The following is a 15,292-nucleotide window of genomic DNA, read 5'->3' on the forward strand; positions in this document are numbered from 1 at the left end:
GGTTTCATAGACGGTGCGGTGCACACGTGCTCCTTACGAGGTGAACCGTGTGGTCGGGATCAAAGTTGTTCACCATGACCTTCTTGACGTAAGCTTCTTCTTTGAAGGCCCATCCTTTCCGGAGTTGTCTGCAGTCCTTCGCGAAGTACCAACCGACGCACGCTGTGTTGACGACCGGTACCGATGCAGCATCGGCACTCCATCCGTCTTGAAAAGCGTACAGACGGATAAAGTCGGCAGTGTCGAAGACGGTTGCTCTACTCGATCCTCTGGGATCGTCATCAGCCATTTGTAAAGAACGACAGCCCGAAAACAGCGAGAAAAACTTTCTACAACAAACGCCCCAAAACGATCGCGTCGAGGAAGCGGACGGGTTGACGGGAGGACGGACTGAGCCCGCAAACGTTTTGAATTATCTCCGCGAGGGTGCGCCACGGTCGCTTCTACGAACTCTGAAAAAGGTCAATTAACCTGAGACGGGTAGAGAAGAAACATCAAAACGTAGAAGGGACAGAAAATAGACAGAATCCTGTCTATTTCTGTCCCTTATAGGTTTTGATGTTTCTTCTCGACCCCAGTCTCAGGTTAATCAACATGATTAATATTCACCAGCGCGCCTGCACGATTTTTTCTATAATCAAGTATTGCGCAGAAAGACAAACGACAAACATTATTGGCCACTTTAGTTTTTGCCAAGTTTCCCATTTTCTTCAAACAAACTAGTTCTCTAAAAAAGTATGCTTTGCGTCTGACAGCAAATATTCGACTTTTTTTTTTAAGTGCAGTTTTTTTTTGGTGCAAGGGGCAGATTTTTGTTTTTGGGAGAGAGAGGGGGGGGGGGGGGGGGCAACCGCCCCCCCTATGCTTCCCCCCTTCCCCCCCAAATGGTCAATCTATAAATCTGCCCCTGCCCCGTGGTTTCATATTTTTTGGCATCTTACTATCATCTGCTCTGTGTGTTGAGAAACGGATGCACATACACACACACGCACACGAGGGCTATATTATACTTCCGAAATACAATGTGCCTTTCTTTTTGTATCACGACACAAATTTAGACCAATTTATATTTCTATATATATATATTTAAAGGGGGGTGCAACGAATTTAAGATTAAAAGAATTTCCATCTCGTAATTTTTACGTTGTTTATCGTGTCCCGGAGGATAGAGAAAACATCTCCTTAATTAAAAAGTGTCACGATTCCGCTGCATAATCGCAAAGCAAAAGTCAAGCTTTTCCCCCTGCCTGCAGCCACGAGTGGCAGCCGAAGGAACTACGGCGAGAAGCTTACGTGACCTCGCTCGGCTCTAAGCTGCAGCCTAACGCCCACTAATGTCAGCAGAGAGAAGAAGCGTCCTCCGAGAGAGCCCACGGGAAGCTACACGGCACCCCGAATTACATCACTAGAAGGAGGACCAGGCGTGACCCTGAAGAAGACTGGGGGTTGAGAGGTGCCAGAAATGCCAGTATTTATCTTTTTTTTTTTAATGCAACAACTAGGACATGAAGGCGAAATCGGTTTCGTGTTCTTTACTCTAGAAGTGTCCTGCATCTGGAAGCTCCTCCCACTTTAGAAGAGGAATGCTGGCCTCCTCTCCAGCATTTGCTCTGCTCAAGTGAAGAGCTGGAAGGAGCTTCCACTTCACTCGTCATCAGTTCCCCTTTCCATGGCTGCAGCAAGGGGGGCATATTTGACTAAATCCTTCCCCAAAATGTGGCCCCCCCCAAAAAAGAAAGAAAACAAATTACGCTTTTCTTACCTGGAAACCGACTTCCAAAAGAGTCTCACACTTGCATTTTACTCCAACCTTGAACACTCTGCAGCTGATGTCTGCATGAGCAGGACAACAGGCATAAAAAGAGTCTGTCGAATTTAGGAAGCGGTTCCTTGCATTGGTCCGATTCGCGAGTAACAAGGGAAAGAGAACAGGGGACCGTCCAAGAGTTACGGACAGGAAACCAATCAATGTTGCTTGACGGGGATGCTGCAAATTGTTTTGGGGAAAGTGGGGTGACGACTTATCAACAAATCAACAGTTTAACGCATGTGGGCCTCATGACTTGGCCGATATATCGGCCAAGTATGGAAGGTACAAACAAGTGCAGTGACCTGGAAACAATATGGTATTATGTAATCGGAATCCCATACAGAAAAGGAACTCACTGGCGAGTGTCTATGAGAATTTTTAAAGTTGATACAAAATGCAATATCCCCTATTATCAATAGCGGATCAGCAAAACAAAATTCAAACTGGTTGTATATGAATATATAAACAGACATGGGGACGAAGCTGACTTGTCTAATCGCTGTTTAAAGGGAATTAGACTCTGCCGACAGTGGAGAAGTCCTGCCGGGTTCGGTATGAATCCATTTAATTTCCAAATCAATGCCACATGGAAGAATGTGAATAGAAAAAGAGTTGGTAGAACTGAGCCTTATTTCATGCAAACACCTAATCAATATAACTAAAGTGCTATACATGATTGCCCAAGTCAAAGTCTTAATTACAAAATAGAATAATCCCATCATACGTGTAATGGGCATTCATGCTCTCTACAAGTATATTTCTGTTAATGTAATGTAATGCAGCAGTCAATATAATTCGATCCCATATATGTACTCCCAACTGTTTCTTTTCATTTGTTTTCTACCTGTATTTTATGTAATACTTTTCACTAATGTATTCCAGCATCAGTATTTGGGCCGTCATTTTAATGCATTCCAGTACTTGCGTCTTCAAATGTTCTTTCCAGTTCTTACGCCCATTCCCACTGTACACCTTGTGTTGAACACCTTTATTGTTTATTCCTTTTTCCTATATTTCCCACCTAAAGATCTGTACACCTTGTGTACTTTAATTGGTCAGAAACTTCCAAGTTTGCCAAACATGATCAGTCACCCAAGTGACTTTCTGTAGCCTGTTGCAGGTCAAGAAGGTAGGGCGAGGGTAAGACGGGCCAGGGAGGAGGAAGCAGGCAGAACGCTGGAGAAGGGAAAACCTCCTCCTCTCTTTAACGTTCCGTCTGCTTCCTCCTCCCCGGCCTGGCTTTCCCTCACCCTGCGCTCCTGAATTGCAACGGACTATAGTAAAATGTGCTGCCTGGAACGTGTCTCCAGCTGGTAAGCATACCGTGCCCTAAAAGGTGATCCCTCGGTTTCCACCCGACGACATCACAGGAGTGCATTGTGCTGTTGCCGTTCGTGACCCTAGCGGTGTCCCAACAGCGGTGGTGGTCTATGGGGCAGACGCCTATCCTGCTGCAGGCCGCCCTCCCGCTCGACAGTCCACAGAGGCTTGGGCAGCCGGGAGCTCAGACGCCGCGACAAACAGCAACACTCGCATTCGCTCCTGCCTTGTCAGAACTCCTACGCCCATTGTCAGGGTGCCGACTTCCGACAGCATGGCACAGAGAGCCTTTTTTTATGGCAAGGCACTCCGGCTCTTCTGACGTCATTTGTTGCACTTGAGACCACTTTCGATTCATGGGCGGAATAGGAAGCTAAACACACCAGTTGCAGACGCATTCCAGCACCCCCACTAGTGCATATGTTGTTTACATGGGTTTGATGTAGCCTTGTGCTGACTGATGATTGGTTTTGTTGCCTGTATATTTTATTGCTCAAATGCCCATGCATTGACTTGTTTGGCTTTGTTTTTCTATAACTTGAATTGTATCCCTCTCTTACAGTGGTCTGTAAAATACTCTAAATACAAAAAAAAAAAAAAAAAGTCACCTGGCTGTTTTGCATTTGGCTCAAATGATAATGTGATTTGAGAGTGGCAAAACAGAGTAAAGACGTGAGTTCATCACTGCTCTACTGTGCAATGCACACTCCCTCCGGTGGCCCATAAGCGTTTTCTCAGGACTGCCCATGCACACATTTCTAGCAAGGGGTGCTCAGCACTAGCACAGTTCACCGAGTGAAATGACAAAAGGTCTCCGAACAATAAGCACAGGAACATAGTTTCACGATGACGATCCAGGGGAATAATACTTCATATTTTTTTACTAATGCATGTTGCAAACATCAACAGCACAATCGTCTCTCAGAAATCCAATTGCTTTGCGGAATGAGCTATCACAAATCATACAGCATGGAACAACTTGTTTTGCAGTTTGAATGCATTCTTCACCTATTTGTTTAGGCTCTTGTGTAAATGAAGTTTTCCCGCGCAATTAAAAAAAATATTTAACTGATAGAGATGCTAGATAAATCTATATGTCTTCCTGTAAGCACCCTACAAGGTCTTCTGGTCAGTGAAAGGGAAAGTAGACACGCTTGCATCAATCCGACGTCAGTTTTTGCAGTCGGCTGCCTTGTACTTTTTGTTGCATTATTGCTCTAAGGCCAAGTTATTTGGGCCAGTGTCAACAGCAAGGAAACTGAAAATACATTGTTAGGTAAGTCCCCAAGCCTTTGGATATTCAGATCTGCAGAGATCTTGGCAAGACTTCTTACAGCCAGCTGTCTTGTAGCTTAATGTATGCAATCCCAGTTTTAGACAACAAGACATTGTGAAAGATGTCTTCTTGATGGCCTGTAGGTATTCCAGACATCTTTTAAGAGTTCTAGTAGTTATCCACAAGATACCCTTCAAGAGTGCAGTCTTCTACAAGACATCTCTCAAGGTTTCTAGTACTAGTCATCTACAAGACGTCTCTCAAGAGTTTTTGTAGTTGTCTACAAGACATACCTCAGGAGCTCTAGTAGTCATTTACAAGACATATCTCTCAAGAGTTTCAATAGACATCTTCAGCCCGAAATAAGGGTTCATCAGCTTAAGGGGGGACACTACCTGGAGAAAAAAAAAATTCTTCAAAAAACATTGATTTTGAAAAATTACATATTTACATCCATCTACATCCAGAGAGTATTCCCAGAAATTTTCACAAGTTTACACCGCATAGTTAATTTTTTATAAATTATTTTCTGTCCACCAAAGCTAAAGGAAAGGTAGGGGTTGGAGCACTTTGAACACATTTTTCTCCGTTCCACTTTTTTGTATAAATTCCATTTTAGTCAATCTATCGTTTGAGAATGGAAATACAGGCAAGGCTCGTTCTTCACTTTTCCTGACTGAAATTTAATAAGGAATGCGCCTATGGAGTTTGTTTGTCACTTTACGGATGTCTTTTATAAAAAGTGTTGACATTTTGTTGGAGACACAGAAGACAAAAAAGTTGACCAATTTCGCAGAAGAGAAAATTGATAGAAATCAATTACTTTTTACAAAAACCTTTCCATAGGCACACCTACTAGGCATTCTGCTACATATCTAGCGAATAAAAATCTTTAATATTGTGCTAGTTTCCTGACGATAGATTAACTAAACAGTGTAGGGGTCCTGCTGATAGAAGCTGCCCTAATTTCCTTCCCACTTAACCGACAGACCTAAAATTTTGTTATGCACCCTCTAGCATGACCACCAGCCTACCCTGTAAATTTCATTATTTTTAAGCCAAGGATTCAAAAGTTGACCCTCCCAGGGGGTGTCTCCCCTTAACTAAAAGGTGGCTAGAAGACAATTCAAGATTGAACATGGTTAAAATTGCGCACAAATAGAAAGGTACAGAGAAGAGGGAAGAGAGAAGAGACAAGCGCAATTTTCTCTTCCCTCTTCTCTGTACCTTTCTATTTGTGCGCAATTTTAACCATGTTCAATCATTACCAACTCGCCCAACTAACCACTTTACTACAATTCAAGATATCAAGGGTTACACAATGTCCTGCCAAGGTGTCTACAAAACACCTTGCACATTTTGCCAAGATGTCTTATAGATGTCACGGTGAACAGAGCAGCGCATAAAAAGACAAGGACAGAGAAAAGGAACATGCACAACACACAAGCGTCTTATAGATGTTTAAATAAACGTCTCAATGGTCTGCAGTGGGTTGAAAGCCCCCGGAACGCCACTACCCTGCAATTTCCAAAACATCGCTAAGCCAGAAAATTTAGTCTTTCAAGGAGTCAATAAGCCAGCCATCTATTGTACTGGGTGACTAATTAAATTGTAGTTCAAGATTGATCCTACAGCAGAAGTCAATTGTTTCATTCAATGCGGAGTAATTTTTCACAATGGTGCATCTTGATTGTTGACACATTTTCTCATTTTTAACACAGATGGTTACCGAAATGAGGAGTTCAAAATAAAAATTATTTTCCACTTAGCAGTGTACATTTTTCTACGAAAACGCTGCCGACAGTTGGGACTTGTTTTGATAACACAGTGGTAGATGAGGAATGCAAAGACAATTGGTATTTCATTTATGTTGTGGTTTTGTTAAAATACCTGAACGATGTGAAATGCAGATTTTCAATTCTGAGAGAATAAGACCTGACAGGCCTGTACTCAGGATTGTAGAAAAATAATGATTAATTAATTCTTTACTGTTAAAATAATTAGCATAAAGCATTGGTTTTCCATGGCACGCCATAGCTTTGCTACACCCGATTAGGAGCATTCTCAGTGCGGTAGGCTCATAATAATTCAAATTCGTATATTTCATACTTCTGCTTAATTTAAACAAATTTAAAAATTTTGGTTGTCCCGCTATGTTTTTAATGCATTCATAGGCCGCTTAATTTGAACAGCGTTTTCGTGTAATTCATACTTTTTCTTTTCAAGGCCCCGTTGAGTGCACTTCTTTCCGTGCACTGCAGAGAGGCAACACCCGCGGAGCATGCTTTTGCGGGTCTTGCTTCTCCGCAGTGCACGGATGTTCGGTGAGAAGCGCACTCAACAAGGCTCAAGCAGGGCTCACATGAGCTATGAAAACGGGTACCACACGGGAATTCACATAGCAACTTGCGCAGACGCTGTAATGTGGCGGCATGGCATAGATTCACAGCACGGTGTCCGCGCAAGTTGTTATGAAAATTGCCACGAGGAGATAAGGGTGACGAAGGACAAACACAAATCTCCAAACACAGCTAGGTGACTGGTGCGCAACCGAAAAGTCCGCCTGGTCCTGGTATCGAACCCGGGACTTCTCCATTCTTGTCCAGCTTGCTTGGAACTTCGCATTAATTGCATTATCATAACCACCAGGTGCCCATTCTCATTGCTCATGTGTCCCCTACATAATACTACACGTACATTAGACAACTTGGCCTGATGAACAAACTTAATTTTGTTTTGAGTTATCATGTGCTGTCTGAACAGTCCACAATAAACAACATTTTTGAGGAATAAATAAACTTATGTCATACATTTCACGCAAGTTTTATGTGTGGTGTACCTGCTTATGATCAGTAGGCCTATGCAGAGGAAATAATAAAATATCTGTTTTGTATGTGTAGCCATTCATATGGCAAGTCATAATTTTATCTTGTATTATATTTCGATGAATTTCTGATAATTCACACAAACTTCCTGGCTTCCTGGGGTATGAATTCATGAGAATCTACTGTACAACTACAACCTTCCCTGCCGACAATTCTTCATCAAGACAATATACAAAGGCAGACTTATTGCATATTGCAGACTGTCAAAGGATAACTATTGAATTATCTTTCCCAATGTTGTGGCTAAACCACTTATGTCATGTTTCTCAAAACACTGGTACTGCTAATTAGTTTAGGCAGTATACCCGCAGAACACCACAGATTGAAACAACCACCCATATGTGGTATATTAACATGAACTTCAAAACATAGTGCGACGCTTTGTGTGCTTATTTTGCGAGTGTAACAATCTACTTCATATTATCTCTCGATCATTACTCCCGTTTTGCAATTACGCAGCATACGACCAGTTTTGTTGTTCGCACATTAACTATACTCCGTTTCATACTTAGCATGCAACGCTGTCAAAGCTACTGGCGTGAGCACGTAGCTTCATCCATGGTTCTGTTTGTGCGAGACCGCGTGCAAATGATCAACCAGATCAAGCCCCATGCTTGCGCCAAAAGCTTTCACAGCGTTGCACACTAAGTATGAAACAGAGTATAATCACTGTGCATTCGGTTGTTCCCTATACACACTTCTTACATACGTTTCAAATGCAGAGATGCAGACCACGAAACAAGCAGACACGGGACACAACATTTTTGCTAGATTTTTTCCCTTTTTTTTCCGCATCACAGATGAGTTTATTAGCAGCAATGTCCACAAGGATTTCAAAACCACAGAATAAAATATCGGAGGGGCTGTGCCAGCACCAGAATGGGGGAGCCTACGGTGGAGGGTCAGTGTGTGCCGCAAAGCACATTGCAGTTTGTTTTTCTCAAAGAGACCACGCTTCCGGAACAGACACAGTTGAATGTACAGAGTTTACAAATGCTTCTACTTCACACCAATTTTTTTTCTTTATTTTATATACATATAATTATATGAGTAACCTTATGTATATATATATATATATATATAATGTTTCTCTTTTTTTCCTCATATCTCTGTAACGAAGGATTCGTCGACGACCGATGCAGAACTGCACCTACGGCTGGCATCTACGACAGTTCCCACCCCTTCTCGTGTTTGGGGCGTAATTGCCTCCCGGGCGCTGGTGCCTGCGCGCCCGTCGGCGGCGGATCGCCGTCACTTTGACAGAGGCATCCCGGCAACCCTGCTTGGCGCGTCCGGATGCGCAGAGCTCAGCCTCTCTCGTGGGTCTGCCGCGGAGGCAGGACTGCCGTGCACTGGCCGCGCCAAGCGAGCCCGCTGGCTCGTGCCGAAACGTGCCTGGCCTGCACGTGTGAGCCCACTTTGCATCTACGGCACAGACGGGACCGACACTGCCCGCCCTAGCTATGGTTGCAAGTTGATTGTGCAGATCTAACAGTGCGTTACTCTAAGCTGCATCTCGTCTCTCTACAAAAAAAAGCCTCGGCCTGCCCATCCGTGACCGAGCCGAGCCGATCCTCGACTGGGGCAGTGCAGTCGGAGCCGAAGCCGCCGAACTGCCGATGCTCCCCAATCCGCGACGGGTGCCTCCAGACGCAAGCTTCTACAGATGGACAGGTTGCCACATTCAAGGAAGAGAACCACGCAACCATTTTTGTTTCGATTCCTAATAGCCATCACGAGTGTCCGCAACGTACACACAGTGCCGTTTACGGAGCGCTAACACCCCCGGACACAAAGCAGACGGTAAGCGAGCTCGAGGTGGGGGGAGGGTGCTGCCACCCAAATGTCTGGCGGCTGCTCTTGGAGCCCACCTCCAGCACCCTCTCCGCTCGCGTCCGTTGCAACGCCGAAAGGGCGCGGGACCGAAAACCAGAGAGGCCACACATACACACACCGTGAACATGCCTGTACACCTTTGTACAACCGTGGCACGGACCAGACAGTGCACACCCCAGCAACAGACGCAGTTCGTGGCGCAATCGCCGCGCGGCGGCAACTTCCAAGTACTGCGTGGGGATAGGTTCCAAAGTGGACGCGCTGCGTTGCAATGCATGTCACGAGAGGAGAAAGAAAATGAGGTGTATCTGTCAGCAGTGTGTGTGTGCATTTACATATGTACAGGCCACACACGCACACGACCCTTCGCTACTGTACGGACGAATGGAAATGAGTATTTGGGGACCCCGTTGCAAGCGAGGGAGAGGGGGTGGCCTCCGAGTGGGGAGGGAACTTCCGCTTCGCCGAGACAACGCCGACTTTGAATGTGCGTCCCGAAATCAGGGGAGACTAAAGGGGTGCCGACAAAGCTAGACCGGCTTCGGGCGAGTCTCGGCTAACCGCCCACCCACGAGCCGAGCCAAGACGGTTCTGGATAGGCTCTGACATGCCGAAAGCACTAAGCCACAACGGATTTTTAAGGACTCATGGACAGCATCGCCGTTTACGCTGGAGCCGCTGGAGTCTTCCAATCAGCTGCTTCCGTAACAGCATTTCTAGGTGGAAGGCTAAAAAAATCTACCCTTTCACGCAAAATCTCAACTTTCCACAATTCACTGTTGAGAAAGAATGGTTGAGTGTGCCCTGGAGGAAGCCAACGGCCTGCAAATGTATTACAATTACTTGCGTCGCGCTTTCTCCAATTTGAAGCGCATCATTTTGCACGGTAAGCTTCACAATCTTTGGTGTCCTGCTTTTGAATTTTCGTGCCAGCTGACTAACGGGACTCGCAGCAATAACTGGAAGCGAAGGTTTCCCTCCAATATTGACGCATTTTATCACCGTTGCGCATAGTAAATAGGAATTTCGGCTCTTGCGCTGACTCTAGTTCTCCCTCGTGACTCCAAAAGCGGCTCCAGACCAAGCAGGAGCTTCTAGGAAGACGGCCCTGTTCAAGGTTTCTGCTGCAGTGAAGGAACACAACTTTTGCAGGAAACAACAAACGATTCTTCGGATGCAGAGGACGCAATATGGGCACAAACGCAAAGGAATGAACGCGTCGTGTGATAGGACGAACCTCCGGGCATTGGGCTGAACTTTGGGCCTGCAACGATAATAACGACCAACGCACGAATCCGGGTTTCGAAAAAACAAACAGACACCGCGGAGGCCGCACGTCGACAAGAACCGGTGGTCACGTCACTGAAGCCTCCGAGTTTCCTCCTCGCAGATCCGGGATGAGTGGACATTAATTGTGACTCGAGACGCGTGTGGTTGCAGCGGCAGAAGGACAAAGGAGGTGAAGGGATTTGGGCGAGCCACGCAGAGGCGAGCAGACGACAGCGGGGTGCCTCTCACAATCTCGGCTCGGGGCCTAGGGGTGCATCGAGGGCGCCATCAAAATGACCTCCCACGTCCGTTCCGAGGCCCTTAATTTTAAAAAAGAAAAAAAAACGAGAAGAAAAGATACGGCTTGCAGCCGCGCCCCCAGTATTGCGGTCAAAACGCCCGAATGCTGGACATTCTCTCTCGATTGACCTCCTTTCTTTTTTTCGGAGCAGAAAATAAATAAATAAATATACGAAACATAAATTACACAAAGTACATGGCAGGGGGAACAATTACACAAACATTAACAGAGGAAAAAACGAAAACGACAACAAGCAAAACGCCCGAGACAAACGCATCCTCCGGTTAGGGCACTTCCCGCCAATCTTCTGAATGTTCGTCGTGGTCCGAGCGGCGGCTAAAACGTAAGCGGACATTCTTCCAAAGGGCCTCGGGGACGCGAAGCGAGGTAAGGTTGCTGGTAGCAGGCACGCTGCCGCCCTCTTTGGAAAAGAAGGGCAAACCAAACAGGAGAAGAGGAACACGATGTGCCCGCCATCGGCATGTGAATTTGGGCGCGCAAAGACGTGCAAATACTCCCGGTGAGACTAGATTAGGCCGCTGCCCCATCGCCGCAGCGGGTGAACGACCGATTGCGATTGGGGAACTTTGTCGCGCCGAGTTCCGCCGTGGAAGGGAGACGCGGGAAACCCTGGGGGAAGTAGGACCGACATTTATGACGTCCCCAGCTTCGCCCACCCGCGCCGTCGGACAGAGAGACCGCCCTCCCGTTAGACTTCGAACACATCCGCAGTTTCACATGGAGCGCACGGAGGGCCGATTGCCGCAATTTACGGAGCCAACTCGAGGAGCGGTGAGGACCGAGTAACACTTTGGCTTTAAAACGCAGTCCACACCGGGACTCGTAGCATGCAAAACGGCAGGCTTGGCGGCCGACAACAAGCAGGCATCTATAGCTGGTGACTCCTTAAGAGTTCAGGGGAAGCTCCTCCCACCACTTCACTGGAATAAACGCCGTAGAGGAGGCCACCTCCCCTCCAGCATTTGCTCCGCTAAAGTGGACAGAGGTGCAAGGAGCTTCCCTTGAACTCTTAAACCTGTCACTGCCTATAGGTCTCATATTGCATAAAACCAAAGACTATGAGGAGAGAAAAGAAGAAACTTCCCAGTCGAAGAAAAATATGCATGAGGGGAATGTCTCCAATTCCACAAGCTCGTTTATTTTTCTTGTTCCTTACAAACCCACGGTGCTGTCACCAATGGCTTTCTTTAAAGCCTTTGTTAACGAAGAAAAGCATCAACACTTAACTTTCTACGACCTTTTAAGAAAGAGTTCACACTCCGCGAAGCAGGCCTTTGGCAACAGCACCATGGGTCAGTAATGAACAAGAAAAGTAAATGAGTTACCAAAGTTGAGACATTGCCCTCCCACGTCTTCTTAAAATGGAAAGTTTCTTCCCTTTTCTCGCCACGGCCTCAAGTTTTACGCAACACGATCGACTACCACCAGCCTGCCTGCATGCTCGCTGTCTCGTCCTTACTCTCCACCTCGTTGCTTGCCGAGACGCTTCTGCAGAGTCCGGCCTGCAGATTCCGGCTACCCAGTCTCCGCGCGGTCCACACGGACGTGTTTCGGGGTGCAGGCCACCGCCGTTGTGTCTCACGCTCGAGTTGGGTCCTAAGTGCCAAAAGCGTGTCCCATCCCGCAGCACAGCCGCTCGGGGTCCCGCACCGGGGGTTTCCCGCGTTTCCGCGGCGTCCGGCCGAATCGCGCTCGCCCCAGGACTCTGAAGTGGTCGGGGTGGGGGGGCCTGGGCGGCCCCCTGCCCACGCCCGCGTGCGTGTGACTAGAGGGGGTGGCCCCTACGTGGCAGGACCGCCTTCGCCTGCAAACCTGGCCGGATTGAAGTCCTCGTTGACGAAAGAGAAGCCCCGGAACTCCTCTTGGTTGATGTTGCGCAACACCTCCTGGTTGACGGGCGTCAGCACGGGCTCTTCTTTAGTGAAGTCTTGGTCGAAGTTGTTCACGTCCCGCTTGGTTTTCTGCACAGGCACACGTGCCATCCGTCTCAGGCATAGAGTCAATATAATAATCGAGGGAAAGGTCACGCGCATTCTGGTTGCTTCGGAGCAGCAGGCATAGACCCAAAAATCGGTATTCCGACGGGACTGTATTGCTGGCGATGCTTTGATCTTCACTCTTCATTCCCCAAGGTCTGTATTCGGTGCTTTTCTAGCTTTATCCCTCAACAAAAACACCAGTGGCACAAATTGTATATATATAAATACAGTTGGCAAGAATCCTAATGACTTCAACTTGTCACAACAAAACAAACGCACTAACCCATCAGGACAATTGATGTCAGCGCTTGCGATTTGCCGTGCTCTGTTCCAATCTTTACCCCCTGGTCTCAGGGATGCCGAGATAAACGAAAGTATGACCAAGGCAAAATGTGGCAGCAGAGTCGGTAAAGGTTATGACATAAAAAAAAAAGAGCTGGTCGCATTGAGGTTCCTTTTGAATCTTCGCTGCAATAGTATCATCTAACTAAATAAGCGAGATTTTGCAACTGCACTGTATGCAAGCAGAGTCCAGACTAGGCTCAAAAGGCAAACGTTTTAATTGGACAGATGACGGCTCTAAACATTGTGCCATTGCTAAAAGGATACAACAAGCATCACAGGCCCCCAACTTGTCTCATCTGTGTGGTGGCTAACTCCCTTTGTTCCCGCTTTCTGCGGTGTGCTATGCCCCTGCCGTAAGATGCCGTGGTACTTAAATGTCGAATAAATAACTCGGGGTGAAATTCTGGTCGGGACTCTGAGCAGAAGCTCGAGCCACACCCGTTCCCGAGGCCTCACAAAAGAGAGCTGCCATAAAACTCCAAAATTCCGTTTCAATAATGCAACAGCGCTCACAGCTTCTCCAGGGTAGAGGCATGCCTGTGCCCCCAGCACTGCGAATGCTCGGAATGACGAGACGCAACTTCAATTAAACTTTGCTAGAATGTTTGGTGTACCCTATATTTCGGACTCTAGTCCGCACACTATTTATGTCTAAAAGTTTATGTTTTTTCCATGTTGCAGATAATTTTTTACAGGTGCGGATTATACGAGAATTTGCCTTTACCACATCGCTCATAATTATGGGATGGATCTTGTGATCAACAGAGCATGTTAGTGAGGATGTTGTATGGTGCAACCTTCTTTGTGCACTAATAAAGCGAGCATTTTCCGAGATGTGCTGTGAATGGGTTTCCACTACGTGCGAGGTAGGCCCCCAGTGCAGACTATGCAGCAGGTGTGGATTATATTGTAAAATTCCGTATGAATGCCCTCCCCCTGAGAGATTGCCTACCCCGTCTTTTTGACTGAATATTCTTAAAAAAGAAATTCCGAAACATCGCCCACCCCCCGATTATCGTTGGATATCACACAATGTCCGACGGGAATCCCGTCAGCTGCACAGTTAGCGATACTGGCACGTGTGACGGGCGGTTTCGTAGCAGGGTCCTGTGAATCTGCTGCGTCCACGACATCAGTCTTCAATTTGCGCGTGCAATATTGGTTCCCGTGATGCGCGAGTTTGTAGCGGTTTCCCGCGTGCCTATTGTGCCATAAAGCGTGAATTTTCTGTATACACGATCTGCGTTATCTGTTCCTGTGACACAGCAGTGCATAGCGAATTCCCACGTGTTTATCGCACCATCAAACTCGCATTTTCACAGTCCACGATCCGCGGTATCAGTTCCCGTTTTACGTGGCTTGTAGCGGGTTCCCCGAGGTTCATCACCAATTATTTAATAAGTTTCTGCCGTCGCATCTGCAAAGACGCCTACCCCATATTCTTCCCCACTTATTTTGGGTGGGCGTTAAGGGATTTTACGGCAGTCCCAAAAATACTGTACTCGAATACCGGATAAACGGCGACAAGGATCAGACAACGAGAAAACCGACGTTTCGAACTCGGACGAGAATGCCCCGACGTCCCCAAAGCACCACTCACAATCTTGGGCTTGAATGGGGGCTTGACCTTGCGAGCCTCCAGGGCCTCCCAGTCCATGTCCTTGAAGAAGGCGTGGCTGAGGATGGCCTGCTCCCCGCCCTGAGACTCCACGCAGCCCAGCCGCTTGGCCGGGTTCTTGGTCATGAACTGCGTCAACCCAAGATCCACTCACTCCTCTGCCGAGTCAAACACGTCACCCGACATACTACAGTCGAGCCCGGTTATATCACACCTGGGTATTTCGAATTATTGCTTATATCGAACAGTCCAAACATCCCCTTGAAAATCACATGTAATAGTAAAGGAGCGTTGTTTTTCTGTATCGAACTCCCATGGCGGGGACACTCGATATAGCGAACTAGCGAACGAAGCACGGCCGCTGCTTGGGGCACCCGTCGCCTCTCCTGCGGTCAGATTGCGCCGGCGGCAAGTACGTAGCTCGCGTTGCGGGGCTCGCAAACCGCCAAGCCAGCATACGCGCACGGGGATGCGCAGCGACAGAACAGTAAACAGCCATAAAAAAAAAAGGGGAGAATGGCAAAAGCAAGGGGAAGGGCACATGTTTGCGAGTAGGGAGGGCAGGGAGTGCCTGCTGTTGAAATGGTAGCGTGTGCACTTTCCACGAACGCAGCTGTCGCTGGGCGACTCCT

At 47.2% G+C, this 15,292-nt stretch overlaps 1 protein-coding gene across 4 annotated transcripts in view; it reads right to left on the reverse strand.

Moving 5' to 3' along the window:
• Positions 1–8,052: 8,052 nt before the first annotated feature.
• LOC8029739 (calcium-independent protein kinase C) overlaps positions 8,053–15,292 on the reverse strand; it is a 63,021-nt gene continuing 55,781 nt past the window's right edge. For all 4 annotated transcript variants that reach the window (XM_029985459.4, XM_029985462.4, XM_029985461.4 and 1 more), the window contains 2 exons: positions 14,643–14,789; positions 8,053–12,679 (listed from right to left, as the gene is read on the reverse strand). In XM_029985459.4, the coding sequence (XP_029841319.1) occupies positions 12,500–12,679; positions 14,643–14,789 (327 nt within the window). In that variant the 3' untranslated portion in view covers positions 8,053–12,499. The remainder of the gene's footprint in view (positions 12,680–14,642; positions 14,790–15,292) is intronic.

Source organism: Ixodes scapularis, unplaced genomic scaffold, assembly GCF_016920785.2.
Source record: "Ixodes scapularis isolate PalLabHiFi unplaced genomic scaffold, ASM1692078v2 PGA_scaffold10__122_contigs__length_95168666, whole genome shotgun sequence".
Taxonomy (NCBI): domain Eukaryota; kingdom Metazoa; phylum Arthropoda; class Arachnida; order Ixodida; family Ixodidae; genus Ixodes; species Ixodes scapularis.